This window comes from Brienomyrus brachyistius, chromosome 8 (genome assembly GCF_023856365.1).
Source record: "Brienomyrus brachyistius isolate T26 chromosome 8, BBRACH_0.4, whole genome shotgun sequence".
NCBI lineage: Eukaryota > Metazoa > Chordata > Actinopteri > Osteoglossiformes > Mormyridae > Brienomyrus > Brienomyrus brachyistius.
Window position 1 is genome coordinate 28316586 of NC_064540.1, and position 23261 is coordinate 28339846.

General features: G+C 43.1%; 1 protein-coding gene across 1 annotated transcript; it reads left to right on the forward strand.

The window, feature by feature from the left end:
* Positions 1 to 401: 401 nt before the first annotated feature.
* On the forward strand, positions 402 to 22580 carry LOC125747352 (protein kinase C delta type-like). Its single transcript, XM_049022535.1, has 18 exons — positions 402 to 555; positions 10560 to 10689; positions 11014 to 11213; positions 12611 to 12677; positions 14189 to 14348; positions 14526 to 14557; positions 14875 to 14960; positions 15291 to 15420; positions 15648 to 15748; positions 16350 to 16434; positions 16587 to 16762; positions 16885 to 17058; positions 17219 to 17310; positions 19713 to 19775; positions 19866 to 20004; positions 20260 to 20448; positions 20530 to 20658; positions 20887 to 22580. The coding sequence occupies exons 2-18, from the start codon at positions 10581 to 10583 to the stop codon at positions 21040 to 21042; spliced, it is 2088 nt and encodes a 695-aa protein (XP_048878492.1). The 5' UTR covers positions 402 to 555; positions 10560 to 10580; the 3' UTR covers positions 21043 to 22580.
* Positions 22581 to 23261: the final 681 nt, after the last annotated feature.

Genomic DNA, 23261 nt, shown 5'->3' on the forward strand with positions numbered 1-23261 from the left:
CATTTTACATTGCCAGTTTACATTGCCAATTTTATATACTCTGTTTAACGTTGGTAGTTAACACTAACAAATTCAATAAATACAAACAAAGAGTCTGTAAGACAAAATACAGAGAACGTACACTGATAAGAAATCAACAAACGTGGGCTTGCTGTCCCTGTTACAGTATGGAATGCAATGCTTAGTACATACCACTGGTGTAGGAAGAATTGTGTATCTATATTAATCTTCGCATGGAATAGTGAAATACAGCAGACAATAGAAGAGTTGCGTGTGTATTTTGTTGGCATGCATTGCGTGTGTACTTTCCACGTGCACTCTCTCTCTCTCTCTCTCTCTCTCTCTCTGACTCTCGCTCTCCCGTTCCTTTCTGTGTGTGTGTGTGTGTGTGTGTCTTTGTGCGTAGCCGCACCTGGCCGACGTCACCACCCAAGCGTTGAAGCTAGCGAGTAGCGGCACTTCCTTAAACACTCGGCGGAGTTGAGAGCTGAAAGCAGGGTGGGACACTTCGCCCAACTACCACACACACGGAGCGGCTGCTGCTCTCAGGAGGAGGTGAGTGTTTGCGCTAAAAGCCTAAAGGGGGGAAAACAGCTGAATCTGTGAGTTAACTGCGTCGGAACTGACCATAAAGTTTACGTAGTTACTAAGAACCAGTGCGATTTCTAAATGGGTGCGAAGCACTGTGTAATCTGCAGCTCTTACACGTATAGCATGAATACCTTACGCCGTCTTTGGGCTCAGTCTTTGAACTTGTGTTTGTCTTAAAGAGAGTTTCATGAGATTGATCGCCTCTCGATGCACTTTAAATCGATCCGTCCATCCGAGCAAACATAAATCTGCAGGGTCTCCCCGGCGCCTATCTTAAAACATGCCGGCTGGTGAGACAGGGAGGAAAAGCGACGTGGTTTTGTCACTCACTCGATCTTATTAGTGGCTCTCCATATTACCATAGACAGAAGGCTATGCTACTTTGGTAGTGATGGTAGTTGTCCGCGTTACCGAATTTTCACAATGAAAGTAAATGGAATTTGGTTTTCTAAAACTTTTCATTTCAGTTTCAGATTGTTGCAGGATAGTATTCCGCATTTTTAGTCCCTGTTGCGTGAGATCTTAAGAAATAGCTCCCTTTTCCATATTTACCGTGACCTCTGATGTCTCTGCTTTTCATTGTAACTCACAAGTGGAGGACAAACATTTGGCACTTTGTGTTTCGTATCAAATAGTATGTAAAAAGGAAACAAGGAAATGCGAAAACACGGATCCGGGCAGATATCCTTGTTAGGGTAAACTATGTTTGAGTGTGTCAACAGCTGCCCACTGATGTTGAACTGTCACTGTGGTGGCGATGTTGTCAAACCACTAGGCAGGAACTTACATGGGCAAAGTAAAAGCTGGAGGTAGCGATTTCCGAACATTCATGAGGCGAGAGGAGTGTCTGCAGAATTAGCCAATTTAGGATGTCATGTTCGTCTGCAGTCAGCTCTATTACCTACGGTTTTCCACCTTAAATACCTACAACAGAGCTCCAACCTCTCCCCCCCACACAGTTTTTGAACCAATAATTTAAGTCTGCTACCTTTTATGTCCCACGTACTGTCTTTGGTTGTTTTTGGTGATGGGGTGTGTATTAACCTTTTTTTTTTAACTTTCATTGTACAATACGGTTAATATAATACCATTCCTTACGGCACAGACTCACTGCCCAGGTACAGAATGTGCACGAATAAAGAAATGAAAACAGCAGCCTTATTCCTGGTTGGTCTACCGCTGCAGCAGAATTCCTGAAAATTGCTTTCAGCTCTCAGGGCGGGGCCGTTTCATTGTTGCGCCGTATGTGCTGCAGGTGAGCCTTTCATGCCTAGTGCCGTCTGACTGGATCCAGGCGAGTGCGCAGCCCGAGGCCATGTATGCCAGCTTGTATGAGCAAGTGCGAGCCAGTGTGGCGAACACGATCAAATAGCGCCAGTATTACAGTGTCTGTGTCTGCCATGAAGCTTTGTTTTCGTGCCCCAGCAGAAGAACCATTACAGTAACAATTTTGATTTGTTTGAAAAAATACAGTATTCTGTCCATGCATATATTTCTTTTCTAAAACATCTTTTGGTGTGGAGTCATTGCTTTAGACTGTATCAGTCTAAGATCCGTTGTTGTGAAAGGGCTTATTTGGGGCATGGAACTGACCCTTATTTGGTACCTCTGACAGATGCATCCCTGAATGGCATCACTATATTAAAATCGTTTCTATCTTTTCACAACATTTGCAGTGGAGTACACCAGAGCTGGTGTGCTGGATCCTTGGCCATCTGGGTTGGATTTGATGGTGTTCTGGGCTCAGTCCAGACCGACTGAGCCTCAAATTGGCGACTTGGTAGAAAGTGTATACGTGTGTGTGTGTGTGTGTGTGTGTGCACGCGCACATTTGCAGACATTTTTTAGTGTCCTGCATGGACACCACAGAACAGGGGTAATCAGTATCCTGGATGTGATTTAACTGTTGCTTACTTTAAGCTGTCAATTTATTTTAGTTTTATTGTAATTATGTATCAGCTGGATTGCTATTCTATCAACATCCTAAATAAATGCAAAAAAGTATATGACTTAATTTAGTGCTTAATGTATTTAAATTTAAACTAAAAAAAACTTCAAAGCTATAGACAGCTGTGAAGAAGGAATTGCATTTACAAGCAATTTTCAGGAATTCAAAGAGACCCTGAATTCAGTTCTCAGATGTTTGCACAAATCTTTAATCAGCTGTTATACAATGGGGCCGATAAGGTTGAGTTTTCAGTCTAAATCAAATTTTGAACGCTTAAATGATGACATCACTGAAACGTTCCAGCTCTCCCGGACATGTATGCGAGCCTTTGTTTATAATACACATTTTTTGTTTGTTTGTTTATTGGCATGTTTTAGTAAAATGAAGAAAGTGATGCCGTAGGACAGTTTTGATCAGAAGGGCAGTTTTTTTTTTTAAGTTCGTTCCTCTCTTAAGATTAAGGTGTGATGAGTGACACTCTCTTCAGGGTGTCCCTGTCCGAGGACAGTGAGTTGGCTCCAAACAAGCTCATGTGTTTTTTTTTTTCTGCTCAGTCTGCCAACTGTCATTTCATTTCTTTTGGCTGACCGCTGAGTTCCCATTGGGAATTACTGCCATCAGTCACACTGGTGTATTTTTTCTGTGCGACGTTTTTCAAGCCATTAATGGCTAAATCTGCTCAGAGTACTTTTCTCTGTTTTACTGAAACTTCAAACCATTTCCTTTCTTGATTTTTTGTTTGCATTTAACGAAACTCCAGCCGGTATTAAAGTGCTTAGGAGCAAGAAAGCATTTTCACCCACATGCATACATGCATATATACTTTACCATGCACATTCTCACACATATGCACATGCGTTGTTGCCTTTTGCTGACAGCATTTCCTTAGACATGGCATGTGGCAGTTTCATAAAATAGTTTGCCTCAGGTCATCGACCCGGAGGCGGCTCGGGTTGGCTGGCCTGTGTTCTGTTAACGGGGCAGAAACAGACACCTCTTTTAGTGCATGCCGAGCTGAAAGGCGCCGGCTCCCTCGGCTGCTACTTCTCCTCGGATTGTCCTTGACATCCGGGTCACTGTGTTCAGATTGGTGTTTAATGAGCAGAGAGCATCCTTTGAGGATATTGTTTAGTATTTTTCAATCTTACCAGATAAGTGCGAGTGGCGTGCCTCAAGCAGGGTGGGGCACCACCCCCATACAGATGAGTTATCACAGGTTAGGGAGTTGCACGAGGTACCATATCACTGTGAGCATCTTGGTGAAGGAACATAGCATGACTTACACTCCCTGGTGTGTGCTCAGTCCTTTCAGGATATGGATTGTTGAGGATGGTCCAAGTTTGCATTGCGCCTGGAATGATTCTCACGGCCTAACACTTCAGACAGAGCAGTGAGAACCTGATGCCGTCTGACTTTCTGCACTGTCGCAGAGTTTGTGTGTGTGTGTGAATCCGTTTGCATGGCGGGTGGCTTGAGATGCCATCCTCCCTTGATGGAGCCTGGTTCTGCCTTCCCCTCCAGTGCTGTGATTCTGGAGATTGATGTTGTACAGCTTTGGGGCCACTGACCTCCCCTCTCATTTATCTCTGTCTTGGTTTTTCTCTCTCCCAAAATAAATATTGACCTCGCTTTCTCACTATGTGAATGGATTATAGAGGGACCTGACAGCTGAGTCTCCATAATGAGAACTCAAAGCTTAAAAAGCAGCTATGGATGTTGATAATTTGGCACTAAGACCAGACTTGATTCCGAACTTCTCTGTCTTCACACCAGTGGCCCACTCTTTACTGGAGAGGACTGTACAGAAGATCCATATGCAGAAGATCAGTAGACTGAATGGCTCTGGTGAATAGTTCGGGTGAAGAAAGTAAAAATCCAGACCAATATTTAGTTTCAACCCATCCATCCATTCATTTTCCAAACTGCTTATCCTACTGGGTCGTGGGGGATCCGGAGCCTATCCTGGAAGCAATGGGCATGAGGCAGGGAACAACCCAGGATGGAGAGCCAGCCCATCGCAGGGCACACTCACACACCATTCACTCACACATGCATGTTTTTGGACTGTGGGGGGAAACCAGAGTATCCGGAGGAAACCCCACGACGACATGGGGAGAACATGCAAATTCCACACACATGTAACCCAGGCAGAGACTCGAACCCGGGTCCCAGAGGTGTGAGGCAACAGTGCTAACCACTGCACCACCATGCCGCCCCTTTGTTTCAACCAACCAGTTGAATATAAAGAGTCACATGCACAGAGTACTCATCTGGCTGGTTGAAACAAAATCTTGGTCTGGATTTTTACTTTCTGGACTTGAACTGTCCACCTCTGGTCTGGGGTTTTGTGGGATTTTTAGCTTCGTTTGCTTCACCAGGATTTGGTGATGTGTTCCTGCCCATCGCGGTGCGGAATGGGCTTCTGAAGCATAGGTTTATGTAAATGAAGTCATGCTGGAAGATGGACGGTGTGGCTTGGCAAACCCATGGAGAGATGATATGCTAATTAGCAGCATTGCTCAGGTACCGTGCTAACGGCTTGAGGATGAGTGGAACCTCATTTCCATATATGCATGCTTGGGCTGCTGTGTGCATGTGTGTGGTCCTTAGCTCTTACTTCTAGCAAAAGAATGTGGACACCTTCTTGTCCAATATGTCATTCTAAAGGTTTTATTTTGAAGCCTTTCAGCAAATTGTTGCTGTAATAGACTCTGTTGGGAAATATTTCTTTTAGATGTGTAATCTAGGCTTGGGTTGTATTATTGTACCACGGTATTTTGAGTATACTCTGGTATTTTTAAATCTTGGTGACAAATTTGGCTGAGCAGAGGTCCCCCACAATAAAACTTGCTGTTTGGCGAAATTTCACGGGGAAATTTCTTGCCAAACTTTGAAAATGTGCTACTTTTGTAAATACCATTAAAATATATACTGTAAAAGGTGTGAGAAATTAGATTCTGCCCAAGCCTAGCTGCAATGCTGCGGGTGAGATTTGCTGCCATTCAGGTTGAGTGTTGATGTGTTTTCAGTTCCCTTTTTATGAGTTTGTGTGGCTGCCACTTCACACCTGAATTTGCTTCCAAATGTTTTGACCTTAACGTTTTGACTTGTGGCTCAGCAGGACAGCTGTAGCAGGGTGGAAATGTGGCAACCTGACTTGTTAGAGAGATGATGTCCTATGATGGTGCCAAGTGGGAAGTCACCAAACTGTTCTGTACAACCTCACCAAATTCTGCTGCTCATGTTGGTTGCAGGAGGTCATGCAACTGTGTGCTGAATTAGGGCTATGCACCTATTGGGCAATTCTTTGAATTAACAAGGGTTCCCACATACCTATGACCATATAGTTTGGGAGAAGGACACCTGTTAAAATCTAGCCAGTAGATGAGGCTGTCCTGTCTATTTGACCACAGACTCAATAAGCTTTTATTGATCCTGGTGAATGAGAACAAGAAATGATTTAAGGATTATAACCTGATATGAAAGTGCGCTGTAATGGATAGGAGCAACTAATGGTTCATGTCTCCTGAGCAGAGGCTGATGGCTAATGGCTATGCAGAGGTGATGGAAAGACTCTCGCTAAATAATGATATAGGTGCTTGGTGTTGTTTTTCTGCTGATTGACAGATGTTTTAATGTGTCAGAGTAAATGGATCTGCTTATTAAGCTTTCCTAGGTGAATGTATTGTGCGGCTGTGTGTGTCTGGTTCCCTAATTTAGGGGGGGAATGTTTAACTAGTTTTTTTTTTATTCTTTAGGCCTATGTGTTGTGAAGTCATGCACCCCTGTGTGTGTATATGTGCTTAGTGCATATTGGCATTTGTATAAGCCTCAGTGTTTCTGTCTATGGTGTGTTCGTGTCTCTCAGATTCCAGAATGCCTCATTAACCAATCAGAGTCTTGAGGCCTGTTTTCCAGTTGTATGCATGTACATGTGTTTTTAAAACTGTGTACTGTGTATCTGTGCTGTGGACCTCAGAATGTGTCTCTTAATGTTCTTGCCTGTCTCCTGTGTCTTCCTGTCAGTGGCACAAGCCTTTGTCCAGCCTCGCCCAGCTCCTCTCTGTCTCTGCTCACTTTTTCCAGTCCGGAGGCTGGATGGTGCCATAGACTTCTCTCTCTGGGTTCCTCAAGCTGTGTACCGTAAGAAGAGAGGCTGACATCATTCTCACAGGCAGAATTTAGGGTGGGGGGCTGGAAGCACTGGCTTTATCGCAGGGAGGGCCTTTTGCTTAGGGAGAGTGTGTAGGAGGGGTTGTTTCACAGACTTTTCGCTAGTGTGGATGTTCTCCTCCCCCATAAGGACACAGTGGCTCTCGATGGAGTGGAATCGATATGCTTAGCGTAGGATTGCTGTGGGACACTGTGGTGGGAAAGCATACAGTACTGTGCAAATCTTCGGAGACCAAAGAAAATTAATGTACAAAAAATTTCTGTCTAAACAGTGAGTTTAAAATTTGCTCAAAAATGATTTAAAATTAATATATATGCTAATAAAGTAATACAATAATTCTCTTCTCCGGACAGTTACTGATATCTTGTTGGATGGCTAGAAAAAATGCTTCAGTTCCCAAATCTCTCCCTAGGGGCACCCTAGTCATTCCATATATTTGGTCAGTTTCATCCCCAGGATATTTAATGAATGAATAATCAATTAATAATGCATGATGTATTGATGAGCCACACAGGGTGTTCTAGGGGTTAAACAAATATATAGATATACTGGGTAGTTATTGCAAATACTGGGGTGACTTTAACAGAGGTTTTTAAATGACTAAGCTGACACATTTTGATGGCTTAAAATCATATTTTATGATTTTTTTTTACATAATTTAAACATAATTTTCTGTCACAGCCTACTCTGTTCTAGAGTGTGACTCTCAGCCTTTACTTTTGCTGCTGCTGGTGTGTGTGTGTGTGTGTGACAGGAGCCATAAGTCGGATCTGAAGTCTATTGTGATGTGATTTGTGCTCTTGGCCTGGTGTCATTTAATAATGATGGTTTCAGATTAGTATCAGTTTGCATTCTAGTTCAAACTACTACAGGCTGATAAAGCCAGGTATCTGCTATGCGCTTCTGCAGAAAAGGCTTAAAAGGACACTAACTCTGCACCAAGATATGGCGGTTCTGTTCGGGGAGTAGGTAGATGAAGGTCACCTTCATGGAGTAGTCCTCTAGATTCCTGTCAGTGCCCTATATACTGCGTGAAGCACAGCGGGCAGCCCGCTGCCCATCTCAGCAGCCCAAGGACCCTGCACCTGAGTGCCCACATCTCCAGCCCTACCCCTGTTGGAGGAGTAGTCCATTTCCATGGAAACACATTGCCGGTAGATCCCGCCCACCCGCCCCACATTTTATGCGTTTAATATGTGATTGAAATACTTCTAAAACTGGCAGAGACCAGTTAAATTATTAACCCATTCTCAGATAGACAGTGATGTCGCCACATAAAATATGACGACATACCCTTGTTTCCCAATGTTTCCGTTCAGTCGTTCTAAGTCATTATCAAGTGAAATTCAGACAAAATGTTTTTTTTTCCCAATCATGTGGAAGGCAGTTGTGAGAAATCAAAAGCCGAATTTTGACAATTTGCAGAATTAACTGGTAAAAAGTAGCAAGTTTTGCTATGTAGTAAACGTAGTAAATTTTAGAAGACTACACCATTACCAGCCAGCATAGGAGATGGCTGTAATAGACGCCACACAGGAGAGCAAGCTTTGGGCCACCGTTGGGATGGGAGTAGGTAGTAGGCGTAGACTTAGCACGCCAGCACTTTTGTGTCACTGAGTTTGAGGAATTGTCATGATGCTTCAAATAACAGCCCACACACACCCACGGGCAGGTTTGCCGTTTGGTTAGAAAGCATCTGAAAGATACGGAGTCGCTTTGCGCTGCAGCGGTGCCCTACTTCGGAAGGAGAATTCGCTTTTAACGGTTTCTGCTACTGTTTCTGTGTGATTCTTTTCTTGCTTGATGTGTCAGAGTAATGCCCTCCCAAATTTACATAACAAGTACCATTAAGTATTACACCTTGAATCTTTTCGGTATTCTACTAAAATAGCCAACCCTTAAAAACACACGCGTGACTGTACCAGCTGAGCTTTACGCATAATTTTGAGGATACCTCTGTCACAGGAATATGATAAACCACCACGTTGTCCTTCTTTCATGTCCTGTCCTGTGGGATTAAGGCAAGGGTGTTTCACGAACATTTAAAATGGCAATTCTAAATGCTTCTACAGCTTAGTTAGTCATTTTAATATTGTCACCATGTCTTCCACAAGCAATTTTAAACGATTTTGAAAAATGAAAGGTGTGTCAGTATGGCTGATCTAAGCACTACTGGTAAAAAAAAAAACCATTATAAAATTCCACATCCTCTTCAGCCTGCCCTGGTTGTGAGATCCTGGTCACAGCTGAGGTTGAATACAGCGGATACCGAGTTTGGTTTTGACACGCATGCAGCACGCCACTGCATGAAAAGGGTCGTCTAGGTAAGAATGCCACAATTCCTTGGGACTGGGATATGAACCTGGATGTGACCTTAAAGTCGCCTCCCAGTGCCCTGCCTTCCTCTCATTGACTGACACTTGTGGCAGGGCTCAGCATAGACCTTTGTTTAATAATCATAAGCCATTTGAATCATAAGCTACAAATTTTAAATGTTGGAGTTACAGTGCAGTGCCAGCTGATTGTTTTATAGGTCTGTGAACTACAGCTACTCTGACTAGCACAAGTTGAGGTGCTACAGAGTATGTGAGTGTGCGTGTGAAAGAGAATAAACTCAGTTTGACATTCAAGCTGTTTTTTGTGAGCAGGGTTTGCCTGTGGCCAAACAGGTTTGTCCTGTTCTTGAACATTATGACATATGAGTTTTTTTGCAAGTTTCTAAGAAATCACCGGTGGAACAGGCTCTGCTGGGCTCCTCGTGAAATCCTGGCACAGTTGTAGTCAATTAAGACACACATTGATGAATAAGAGGTTCTTCTCTAAAATAATATGATTATGAGTAATCCTGCAATGATGTGTTTTTGTATGTAAAAAGCCAGCTTTGAACAAGACTTCTCGTCACTCTAAATATTAACTTAGAGAGTTTAACAGAGATTTCCTATATAGGTCACCATCCATGTAGACATTAACTGTGAGTCACTGCTGGGATACACAGATGATTATTTTTTAGTGATTCTGTATGTAATGTGGAACAAATCAGTCCATTTTGTATGGTCCAAACTTTGAGGATGTCATTGGTGCTTTTGGCATATTTTCAGACATAGAGTAATGGTTGGAGATTCTTCTAATTCCCACTGGAATAGGGCATCCGTTAAGGGAAGCTAGTTATTGCATAAATTTTGCATTAGATCTCTTGCTGTGTATCTAGCAGAGGTGATGGCTGAACTCAGTCAGCTTGTGTTGGCTGAATGTAACCAGATTTCTGTATCAGGTCACCTGGAGTAGCAATGGTGGGACATCTATAGGTTCAGCTGCACAGAACATTCACCTCATTCGCCTGGGTATAGCATTCAGAAGAATAGTGGAAGTGTTTCTCTCAGCAGGACGTCCCAGGAACAGAGAAGAAAGCTCCTTATTCTCATCCTATTCCATTTACAAGAAGTCTCGGTCTTTTCTGACTTGGGCCGTGTGGATGTGAAGCTCTGTTGGTTACAATGGTGCTTTGAACTGTACTCTGTTGAGCTAAAGAAATACAGACAGGATTGTCTTGTCCATATTTGTAGCATCCACCTCTCCTTGTCTGAAGCATGTATGGTGGAGGACATCAATCTTCTCCTTGGTCGAATAAAAAGCTGTTTCCATCTGACTAGCTTTGACCCAATGGCAGTAGGGAAAGTTGTGAAATGTGACTTCCTTCCCCTTCTGTCTGGTTTGTTCTTCTCCTATAAGTTGTGTGTGTTTTTTTTTTTTGGGGGGGGGGGGGGCAGCTGTGTCATGCTGTCTGTGGGGACCAGATGAAGGTGTGTACTGGTTCTTGTAAACCCCTCTCCTCTGTGTGCCCTCCAGGAAGCTGCCTCATTATTCACCATGGCCCCCTTCCTGCGTATCGCCTTCAATGACTTCGACCTGGGTGCCATGGGCCCCCTAGCTGACCCCCCCTTCTGTGCCATCAAGATGAAGGAGTCTCTCAGCACAGGTTTGTGTGCAGACACATTTATAGCAGATATTCAGCATCACACACTCACTGTTACACACTCACAACTGACATCCACTGTCATAAACTTGCATATAAGCTCTTATGTTGATATGCAAGCTTTATATATGGTGTGTGAGTAATGTCACTTTATTTATTTAGTAGATGCTTCACCTAAAAATGCCCCAGCAAAATCGGGGCCCACTGCCCCTACCCCCACCCCCACTCCACAAATTCGTCCTAGCTATGTCAGCCTAAGGACCCCAGAGAATATAATATGCCCCTGGGTGCAGGCTGTGTGTGTTTACTGACTGCCTCCTCATACAGAGAGGGGAAAGACTCTGGTCCAGAGAAAGCCTACCATGTACCCAGCCTGGAAGTCTAGCTTTGATGCCCACATCTACGAGGGCCGCGTCCTGCAGGTGGTGCTCATGAAGACGGCTGAGGAGCCACTGTCTGAGGTCACCGTGGGAGTGTCCGTGCTGGCAGAACGCTGCAAGAAGGGCAATGGACATGCCGAGTTCTGGGTAAGAGACTCCTACCCATCTGTCAACCAATGAAAAGCATTTGGTGTCTAACTAAGAATGGTCTTTCAATAGAAAACAATGATCTTTGTCTACTCCAAAGGGATGTGTAACAGTGAGAGTCGGGTGATGGGCATTTCACAATATCGTGTGCAGTGTTCAGCTGTGCCTGTCCCACCTTCCCTTATTCCGTTCCCACGTGGAGCGAGTTCAGGAGCTGAAGTGTCAGCTGCGGCTTTATTTTCGGTTGACTTTTCACCATCATCTGTAAAATTCACCCTAGTAAACTGCCTACTCCCCATGCTATGGAAATGTAGTCACACTTGACATTTTACATAACTATTGATTAAAAACAATACTGGCCTTTTAGAAGTTCATCTCTCTAAACGACTCCAACATGTCCCTGTCCCCTCTTCATTTCTTCATTTATTTCATTTTTGTATCTTCCCACCACCCTGACCAGGATAGGCAGTTAGTGAATGGATGGATGGATGGACGGATGGATGGAATCTTTGGTGACCACACCCTTTCAGAGTTGCCCTTTTCCCCAGCACAGGGGTAATGGGGAATTTTTGAAAAGAGGCAGAGCAATTTAGCCTCTGCATAATCTGCCATCTCAGTGTGTCATGTCTTATATATGCAGCAACTTACCGTATAGCTGTCGGACGTATAGATGCACACCAGCAAAATGAGTTTTCTGGTGGTAGGTTTTTAGTTTTCTGTTGCAGCCTTTAACACAGATGAAGATTTTCAACAGGGCCTTCAAGCTATGTACCTGGCACCTAGACATTACTTAGAGGTATTTCTTGACCAAGTCATTTCTCAGTTATAGGGGTATAGGTATGGCTGTATATCTGTGTATGCTATCCTACAATGTTAATAACGCCAAAAGAGAAACATTGTTACTTCCACTTTCAAAGTGTAGCTTTTTGATTTTGATTTTAAAGGCCAAAACATTTTTGGTAACATTTTACTTGAGGGGGCAGAAGTACCTGTTATTATTCAAATATAAATCATGAACAAATGAAGTAACTGCATGAAATACTCATTGATCAATGAGGAATAAACAAGGGGTCAGTACAGAACAAACTCTTTGTACAGAACAAACACTTTTTGTTTCTGGTTAATTAAAACATTACAAAAGAGTAACACTTTACCTGACATGGCACAAATACTTGGTAATAACTCAGTTACTACTGAAGTACAAATTAATCTGGTTGCTACTTGTAACTAAGACTTAAGTAAAGTATTACCAGTAGAAGTGTACCACTGTGTTTTTTGTGTACCCTTAAGTAAATTGTTACCCTTTTCTCCACCTTGCACTCATGAATTTCGCCCTGTATGACTATGCGGTGTTATTGTGCATATCTGGCTAATTCTGAACTGTGCGATCTCTCCAGGTTGACCTACAGCCCACCGGGAAGGTGATGATGGCTGTGCAGTTCTTCCTGGAGGATGCTGACGTAGGTAGGAACGAGTGTGACCCTCTTCTAATGATACCGATCCCACCCCACACACACACACACATACATATATGCACACAGGTGTTTGTATTCATATCTTCATGGCGACCATCCATTAATTTATATGGGAAAAATCTCAACAATAACAACCTTAACCCCTACCCACTCCTATCATAAGTAATCAAACAAAATACAAGTCTTTTGGCATTTTCAGTTTTTTGATTGTGGTAACAGATTTTTATAAAATTGAGTTTCCCCATGTGGACCCTGGTCAGGATCAGCAACACAGATAAGTCGTCACCACGTGTCTTAAAGCAGAAACTGGTAAAATGGTGCCCACTAATGCTAATCATGTCTGGTTATGTAGATCAGTAAGAATAACTCTCAGTCTGTAACACTAGTATTCTTTGCAGTGAGGTGTATCTGACCTGGAATTAGTGCTTTAAAATCCAGTCTTTGGCTGTCTTTCTGTGGACCATGAACTGGGTTTTCTTACAGTATTCCTGCCTCATCATTATCTTCTGCTTTTCCCTCTTGGTCAGATCTTTCCTCCAGTCTTCATTGTGTTTCTCCTAGATGATCTATTGATGTAGTAATGTGTGTAAAAAGGGGCAGGGAGAGTCTAGATCATGATGAGTGAGAACTCTCAGTAGACGTGGATTGGGGGCTGTCTGTAAGGCTGTTTCAGCAAGCAGATCAGCTCCCATCGGAAGCAGATGGGTGTCAAGCTTGAGGTGATGGCAGTGGTCGAACATCCACGGACTGGCTCCGGGCTGTGAGGGGGGAATAAGAGAGCAAGAGAGCTTTGGAAAACGGCTCCCACTGAGATATTTTTAGGGAAACATATCTGGACAGCCATCTTCCACTTCCTGTCTGTACAGTTTAGTACCCTTCTGTGGCAGGAGATCTAGATGGCAGGGGGCCACACAATTAGACCAGACGCCGGACCAGCCAGGCATTCAGCCCCAGGGCCCATTCACATGTCCACGACCCAGTTACCCTGGATTACATCAGCTGCTCCCGCAGCTCTTAATTATATAGTATACTGGGTCAGAGACCATAACAGTTCTCCGAGCAAATGGACAGCAGGGGGCATGACTGTTAAAGACTTAACATGCACCTAACAGGCATCAGCTGTGTGTTGCTTCTGCTTCCTCGCAATGTATCAAGAGATGAAACTGGGAATGGCTTTTACTGAAATCCCCTACCAGTAAAATGCTGTAAAAATGTAGTGAACTCTGAGCTTCATAAGTACATTTTGTTTTGCTTGGACATAGTTCATTGAATTAATTACACAGTGCTAAATGTGCAAAGTTGGTTGACAAAAAGTCCATAAATTTTTTGAATTGTTTTCTATAATTTGCATACAGCATATTAACAGCATATGAACAAGTTATGTTACAGGACTGAAAAATAGAGTGAAAGGGCAGAGATCGACTGACCTGTGAGGGCCAGGGCGTCCTGGGCGCTGGAATCAAGACTCTCCAACTGACCACTGTTCTGATGTGTCCGCAGAAGGCAAGCAGGCATCGCAGGTGGAGGAAGGTGCCCTGACACTGAACCGCCGCCGAGGTGCCATAAAGCAGGCCAAGATCCACAACATCAAGAACCACGAGTTCATCGCCACCTTCTTCAAGCAGCCCACCTTCTGTTCCGTGTGCCGAGAGTTCGTCTGGTAAGTGTCGCTCTATTTCAGAAGGCTATAGTCTGAGTTAGTGCTGCGGTTAGCATTAGCACCGCCGCTGCTAATGCTGTCAATAGCAGAAGTCTGTTTAACCCCTGCTATGAGACAAGAGGCTTTTATAACTGTTTACTGAAGTATCTAGTTTCATCCTTTTTTCTTTCTCTACAGGGGCCTTAATAAACAAGGCTACAAGTGCAGAAGTAAGTGGACACCTTAAAATAATGTTTTAGTCCTTCATAAAATGCAGTAGTTAGCCTGATATTGCGCAGAAGCAAAAAGGACTATCATTCTTAAATTTTGTTATAAATGTTTATGTTGCACGTCATACTAATTTATTGCCTGTTTTGCTTTTTTATTCATTTATTCATATATTATTTTACTTGTTTTGCTGTTTTATTTAGCATACATATAATGCTGAAATGTATTTTGAAAGAATGTCTATACATAACAACGTTGCGATTTATGTTTTATCATTTGTTGTGGCCATATAACTTAACATTGAATCTCTCATACCCAGAATGCAATGCAGCAATCCACAAGAAGTGCATTGACAAAATCATTGGACGCTGCACGGGGACGGCGGCCAACAGCCGAGACACTATGGTAGGTGACTTCAGGGCTTCTAAACAGTGGTCATCAACATTACAACATTCAGGTTTTCAGTCTACCTGAGCACATAATTCATAGTTGAATTGCATATTATACAAATTAAGCCAAATTAGGGCAATTTTTCAGCACTGGGGCAATAAGGGATTTAAAGAGACATGAAGACTTGTATGCACACAGGTGCATTTCTGGAGAGGTGTACGTCAGGCTCCAGCATTGGTTACAGCATAGAGTGTGTGGCTACTTACAGCGTAAATTCTATGCAGAGCATAAATTGGCTGTTAGCCCGTTAACTTATTATTGGCCTATCTATTTTCTCGTCCTCAGTTCCAGAAGGAACGTTTCAAGATCGACATGCCACATCGCTTCAAGACCTACAACTACATGAGCCCCACGTTCTGCGACCACTGCGGCAGCTTACTGTGGGGTTTGGTCAAGCAGGGCCTCAAGTGTGATGGTAGGCCAGCGGGACTGCCTGCTGCATGTCTGCATGTTCCACCCAAGAATGCTAGCCACATAGTTAACCTTGAAAACTCAATAAAAACATGCTTCTTTATGTGCAGTGGATCTGCCCAGCACTCCAAGGTTTATATTTTATGAGACAGTATTTATATTTCATTAACTAATTCTATTTTTCATCCACTAACTGTCACACCTTGTTAACTCCCCTTCCTTCCTATACAGAATGTGGGATGAATGTTCATCATAAGTGCCAGTCCAAAGTGGCCAATTTGTGTGGCATCAATCAGAAGCTGCTGGCTGAGGCACTGAACCAAGTCAGCCAGGTGGGTGATGGTCCGTGGAGTTCACAGGCATCGGAGCTCCCCTCCCTCTTAGGAAAAGTACAGGACGAATGCAAACCCTGCCCCCTAGTCTTTAGCATCTACTTACTTATGTATAAATATATATATTATGTATATTTATATATATATTTATGTATATTTATCACTCAGTCCTAGTAAAGGGTCCCTATGTCTTCTTTTGAAAGTTCCTGGTTCAAAAAAAGTTGGCATTGCTAACAGACTCTGCTTTTCAAAATGATTTTATATGTGAGTTTGTATTATAGCAACAACATTTAATACAACTGGTGTTAATTATTGTGTGAGGTCGCTTTTGCTGATCAGGCCAGACATGAGGAAACGGCACAATGAATAAAAACGTCATTCTTTTACTGAGAACCAGAACTGTACAAATTTTCCTGCTGGACTCGCATTCAGCAAAATCCAAGTTGCTTGCTGAGTGTGTTTGAAAGCTCCCAAGGGAAGATTTGCTGCATCCGGCACTGGCCGTCCCCTAGCCCAGAAGTTTCTATCTGGCGCAGCTCCAGATCTTCCCTGACATCTCCAGTTTCCTGTCTCATGTCATCTTTTTCCCCCGTCTTTGCAGAAATCCACTCGGCGGTCTGACCCCAACTTGACAGACATAGGAATCTACCAGGACTACAACAAGACTCCTGGATCAGAGAGCAACGGTGAGGCCATTAGGATTTGCACATGCACCTTTTCCTCAGATGTGTGAATTGAAAAGGGGGTAGTAATGGAAGCTCAGATATGAATAAAACTTGAAAGTGACAACCACAATTACTTTCAGATGATGTGATGGCTTTCTCTCTGTTCCAAGCAGAAGGCTCTCAGTATGGACGACTGTGGGAAGGCTCCGGTCCCATCCCCACCCCTGTTCCTCTTCCTGTTCCTGTTCCTGCCCCTGTTCCTACCCCGCCCCGCATCACCCACCAGAAACGCATCACTGCCGATCAATTCATCCTCCACAAAGTTCTGGGCAAGGGCAGCTTTGGCAAGGTAGGCCAAGACTTCCAGAAGATCCACTTTTGAGATTTTTGATTTTTTTTTCACTCTGTCTGCTATCAGCCTCTTTTGTCTTACCTCAAACTCTTACCTGCTCCTTCCTCCTGTCTCCCCAGGTATTACTGGCAGAGATGAAAGGGACTGGGCAGTACTTTGCAATAAAGGCTCTGAAAAAGGATGTGGTGCTGATGGATGATGACGTGGAGTGCACTATGGTGGAGAAGAGAGTGCTGGCACTAGCTTGGGACTGTCCTTTTCTCACACACCTATACTCCACGTTCCAGACCAAGGTACATCCAACTTCCTCCTTCATCCATCTATGCTACACTCTTATCAAAGGCCTTTATCACATACAGTTGCTACTACATGATGTCCAAACCCATCATGGACTTTGTGTACTTGCAGCCACACGGCACATCACTGCAATGACAACACAATCTATGCCCACAGGAACACCTGTTCTTTGTGATGGAGTACCTGAATGGGGGAGACCTGATGTTTCACATACAAGAGAAGGGCCGCTTTGAACTCTACAGAGCCATGTGAGTGTTGGCTTCCGAAGGTGGGGGGAGGCGAGGGAGGTGCAGTTAACAGCTTAGTCATTGCTTCACATTAGGAGCCGCTCACTTTACTGGGGTATTCATGGGGAACAAAAAATGCACAGAAGGTCCTTGCATCCTACATTAGCTCAACTCAGAGAGCAGCTTCAGTCACCAGAAGAAGCTTCATTTATCTCTGTGGAGACGTGTGTTTATGGGGTGTCTACCCTTTTCCTCATTGTTCCCATGACATTTTGGAGTGTAAGTTTCATTACCCAGGGATACCATTATGTCACCTGATCTGAAATTAGCTGAGGAATGGGGGTTGTCCTCTGCTCTCAAGTTTCATTGTAACACACAGGATGGTTTTACTGTCTGAAATATCTTTCTGACCAATATAAGGAATGAGATCGTAAGACTATGGAAGGTGTAGCAGGTTATGAAGCAGTTCATGATATTTCTCTTTGTCTGAACCCCCAGGTGTGGATTAAGCTATCTGGGTGCCCTAAGTTTACATCAGCATGGACACACAGGGGGTGCCAATTTAACTGATATTTGCTGGGGCCTTAGGCTGTAGCATAGGATAGCCTATGCATTAATCTGCCCCCGACAACCCCCCGTCATCCCTGGGACCTGCCCTCACAGTAACATTACAGCTGGCCCTTCACGAATGTTGGGATTCAGGCGACACATTTAGGCCGGTCACTGGTGCCATGGAAACAACCTGTCTCCACCCACCATTCTTTTTGTTTGACAGCCCCATCCCCCCGGAGCCTTTATTAAAAATTAACTAGCTGTGGTGAAGTTCACTGTACAAGCATTCAGTGGAGGGTCTCTGGAGTTACACTACAGAAGTGCTGGGCAAAGACATCATTGTTAGGGTTTGGGTTAATCCTCATTATATAGCTGGCACTGCAATTACTAATAAAAATAAGTCACTAAAATGGTATTAAATGGTATATGATAACATGGTATTTCAGCACTGTTGTCTCACATCTCCAAGGTTGAGGGTTCGAATCCTGCCTCCAGTCTGTGAGTTTGCACATTCTCCGTGTCACACGAGTTTCTTCCCACAGTGCAAAGACCTGAAGTGAGGCTAATTAGTAGGGGTGTAACGATATACTCAGCCCACGAGACAGGATGAGACACGATATTGGGTTGACGAGAACGAGACGAGAGAACATTTTAACAATATTTTAAGGAAAACTTCAAAGAGGAAATATATTACTGGAAAGCAGCCTTTTATTTGATTAATTTGAAAGACAAAAAATGCTAAATAATGCAGATGTATGGTTAAATGTTTTAAATAATCACGATCGTCATATGCAGTAAAGAACAGAACAAATATCTAGCACCATAAAATATTTCACCACAAACTCGAATGACAGGCTTCTCTGGTATTTGACTCAATTGAACATAAAATAGAATCTAAATAAAACAATATAAATAACAAACTTAAAACATTTTTTTTAATGTTTTCTTCACCGGTGCAGTGAATTATGATGGTGCCTCAAATGGCTTTGCATAGTAGTAGCGTTAACCGCTGTGTTCGGCATTATTTTCCTACAGTGCTTACAGATAGTTCGGGTTTTGTCTGTCACCCTTTCACCGTTTATATTTTCCGCCGGGTCCCCAAAATGCTGCCACACAGAAGATTTCAAAGTGTCTGGGGCATCTGCTATGGTAATTTCGTCAGACGTCGACATGCTTACATAAGCTTATTTGCAGCGCCTTCGTGAGACTGCTTTTCACTCCGACAAGAAATCTCGTCATGTTGTAATATCGCGAGATCTCGTGACACCCCTACTAATTAGTGTTTCGAAATTGAGAGTGAGTGCGCATCCCAACCCATTCAGACTACTGCCCCCCATCCCTGCTCAGGATGACAACTTTGGATCCAAACATGTTGCTTCAGGTCTAAGTTAGGGCAACTTCAGTAACAAAGCGATTAGTCAGGAGAGACAGGCAGGTGGCTGGGAACTGTGACATTCTCTTGAGGAACACGCTGACACTGCAGGTTCAGGAATATACATAAATGTGCTCTTGTGTGTCCCACAGGTGGCAGTTGTCGTTGTCCTGGCATAAATTTCAGCTAGCACATGCCCCACAGCAGTGTTTCTCAACCCAGTACCCTGGGCCAGCCCACTTTTTTGCTTCCTAGGGAACTGGGAGGGAGCAAAAATGTTGACTGTTTGGCTTGGAGCTGAGTGGCAGCAAAGACATGGACTGTCTGAGGGTCCCCAAGGATTGGGTTTAGAAACACTGCTCCAGGGCAAGTAGGCTATGCTAAATAATTCAAACCACCTGATCCATTAGTGTGGTCATGACTGAAGGTGGTTATTCTTTTTATGGTTGACACTCATCAGCCTTTTAAAAAAAAATTTATCTCTGGTTTTGGTTTTCAGGTTCTACTCAGCCGAAATAATCGTCGGGCTCCAGTTCCTTCACGCTAAAGGAATCATCTACAGGTAAGAATTCCAAGTTGAGCCTGTGAAGAACCTCCACACCATGTTTCAGTCAGCTGTGAAAAGCACGGTCTTCTCGGCTTGTCTGTCCAGGGACCTGAAGTTGGACAACGTGATGCTGGATTGTGATGGGCACATCAAGATTGCTGACTTTGGCATGTGCAAGGAGAACATGTTTGGGGAGCATCGTGCCACCACCTTCTGTGGAACACCAGATTACATCGCACCTGAGGTATGTGGGGAGTGGGGGGGATATTGCTATCCCCTATTTGTAAGAGAAATCATCTCATATCCCTGTTTTATTGGGTATATCAGAGTCATTCATATTTGGAATAATACTAGGCTATTTACTCTTCTTTGTCTGACTACAACACATAATTCAGAGCAAATGAACAGTTTACCAAGACTATAAACCACAATAGATCAATAGAGGAGGAACCGTCTTATAGTACATGACAGTAGTGTGTGTCCTGTGTTTTGCTCCCAGATCCTGCTGGGCCAGAAGTACTCCTTCTCCGTGGACTGGTGGTCCTTCGGAGTACTAGTGTATGAGATGCTGATTGGTCAGTCACCCTTCCATGGCGATGATGAGGACGAGCTTTTCGAATCCATCCGAATGGATACTCCCCACTATCCCCGCTGGATCACCAAGGAGGCCAAGGACCTACTAGAGAAGGTGAGTCTGCGCATTGACTGAGCTGCATATCTTCCCACACCAGAAATCACAATGTTTTGCTTCCTTCTCTTCTACCCTTAGCTGTTTGAGAGGGACCCAACTCACAGGCTGGGCATTGTCGGCAACATTCGCATGCACCCCTTTTTCAAGACCATGAATTGGACCAGCTTGGAGAAGCGGGAAGTGGAACCCCCATTCAAGCCTAAAGTGGTACGGCCCACTGGTTCATTGTCATATTGGTGTGCTTTCTTTAAATCAATGGGGGGGGGGAGGGGGTCATTGGAAGCTGGCAATATTAAAGTACTCTAAGCCTGTATTTGTTCTTTGTTCAGATTAACATTGCTTATATTTTTGTGACAGGAATTAAGGAATGAGGGGTGAGGGTGATGCCCTTCCTAACAGTACCTTGATGTTTTATTTCTTTTTGCCCTATCACAGAAAGCTCCTAATGACTGCAGTAACTTTGACCGGGAATTCTTGAGCGAGAAGCCCCGCCTCTCACTGAGTGACAAGAACCTGATCGACTCTATGGACCAGACTGCGTTTGACGGTTTCTCCTTTGTCAACCCCAACATGGAACGTCTTCTGGAGTGACCACAACCCTCCTGCCATTTTGCATTCTGTCAAATAAGCACAGAAGGAATTATGGGTGGCCAGTGTTAAATTTACAGCGGTTAAGGGTCAGTCAGTCTTTCTTGTGACCAAACTTTAATTTTTTATTTGTTTAATGTACTGTTTTGTGATTATATTAAACTTTGCACAGTCGCGCATACAAAACACATACCTGCTCCCTAAAAACAATTTACTGCCCAATGTAGTTCACCATTACATTACAATACCCCATATGAACTGTGAGATCAAGACATCGTTCTGCTTCTACCAGTGGTTGAAGCAAGAGGAGTATCACCTGGACGAAAACTCAGGCCATATAACTTAATCAGAATAATACATCTTTACCTCTCACGTTCTTTTCTTCCAGTTGAATTTTGTAGCTCATTCCAGGAAAGACAAAAGCTTCATTGTTTTTATTACAAGTGTACATCATTCTGATCACTCACTCACACACAGACACACACACACAGTTATACTCTGTACATGGAACTTGTTTTCATTCTATACATCTCGGTCACAATATTTATTTTAATTGTTTTCATATAGGGTTGTCTACTTCCATCTTTACAAATTCTGACAGTCCCAGTTATAATTACTAATAACTAGTATTACTAGTATCTTTTTCCACAGTTCCTATGATTTACCTGTCTGGTTAGCCTGTAGCTTGTGTACATAAGTAAACACTTCGGTACACAAGAAATAAAAAGTTAGTGGAATTTTAAAGAAATGTCTAATTGTACAGATGTAAGATTCATTTTGCCGGGAATGTTTGGATCTGGTTTCCAGTCCTTATTTTTGTAATCGCTGTTACCATGGACTGTCAGTGTCTGCTGTTATGAAAATGAAAAAAAGTACTTTTGTTAGAGGTAAAAAAAAGGGTGAAAATTATTACTTGAAGTTTGTCTGGGTTACATGTTTATATGTGAGATATTTATATATATATATAATTAGACATTAGAGTATAATATGCTGTATTGATTTGTCCAGCAGTATCTACAAGATAAACAGAAATTATTGTTCACGGATGTTAGTCTCGTCTCATGTTCAGAACAAAAAACATACAAGCCAAAAACTGTGTTGTTGTGTTTGTCCTATTTTGGGCTTTGTTTATTCCCTTCTATTCAGCCACAGTTAGGGTTAATCTGAGTGGATTGGGGTCAGACTAATGCATCCCTGAGGCCACCTTTGGGCAGATGCCTGGGAACCACACAAAGCCCAAAGTGGTCATTTAAGGGTGAACCCTTCCCAAAAAGACCGACAGAAGATGGTGTCACAGACATGGTCTGCCTCACGGACGGGTACTTCAGAAACACGTCTGAATAGGGCCTGCATGGTTGTGTTATTATGAAAACATGAGTGTAAATGTGTGTAACATTACTTGAATATAGTTTTTAATGAGAAATCAACACATGCTGTATATATGAATATATATTGCTTTAGCTCACTGTTGGTGAGCTAAGCACATTGCCTCTTACAATCTTCATCTTTTAAATCTATTAATAAAATGAATAGCATCCTAATCTGCGTGTCCATGTTTACTCAAGAGAAACAGCTTCTGCATGAGCAATTTTGGACAGTGTTTTCATTTTCAGAGGTGGTTTAATGTTCTAGCATTTTCATGAATTGGTTTTGGTAGAATTGGGTAATCTCGAGCTACAAACCTCTCATGGGTTGATGCCGATGATTTCTACATGGTGAGGTGTCACTACAGTCCGTGTTTTCATGGTGACAGGAAAGACACAAGCTTCTAATTGTCACCCAAATGACAAGAAACAACAAAGACTGAGTATTAGGGATTTATGGGATATAATCTCTAAGGTGGAAGAGCAGAGTATAAAGAGTGATAAACAGTAAATAAGAAACAGGAATGGTGAGGTTAGGACCTCTGTGTTAACAGCCTAGATGAGCAAGACAGCATTTAAAGCCTTTAATACGACAAAGTGTTGCCTTTCCAGGTGAACAATTACTTAATCTGTCAGTATCACAAACACTACCCAGGTCTTGTGGTCATGTTAACAATGAGCAAAAAGAGTGATGCAGAAACGCAGGGGTCTGAGGTCAAAAATTACAGGTGCACAGGTTATTTTCTCTTACAATGTTGCCCTCACTGTCCCAGTCAGGTAAACCCTTCATTAACTATCAAACAGAATTAGTGTCACACATTCAGGGTCAAGAAACATACTAAAGTGAAAGTGATTTTT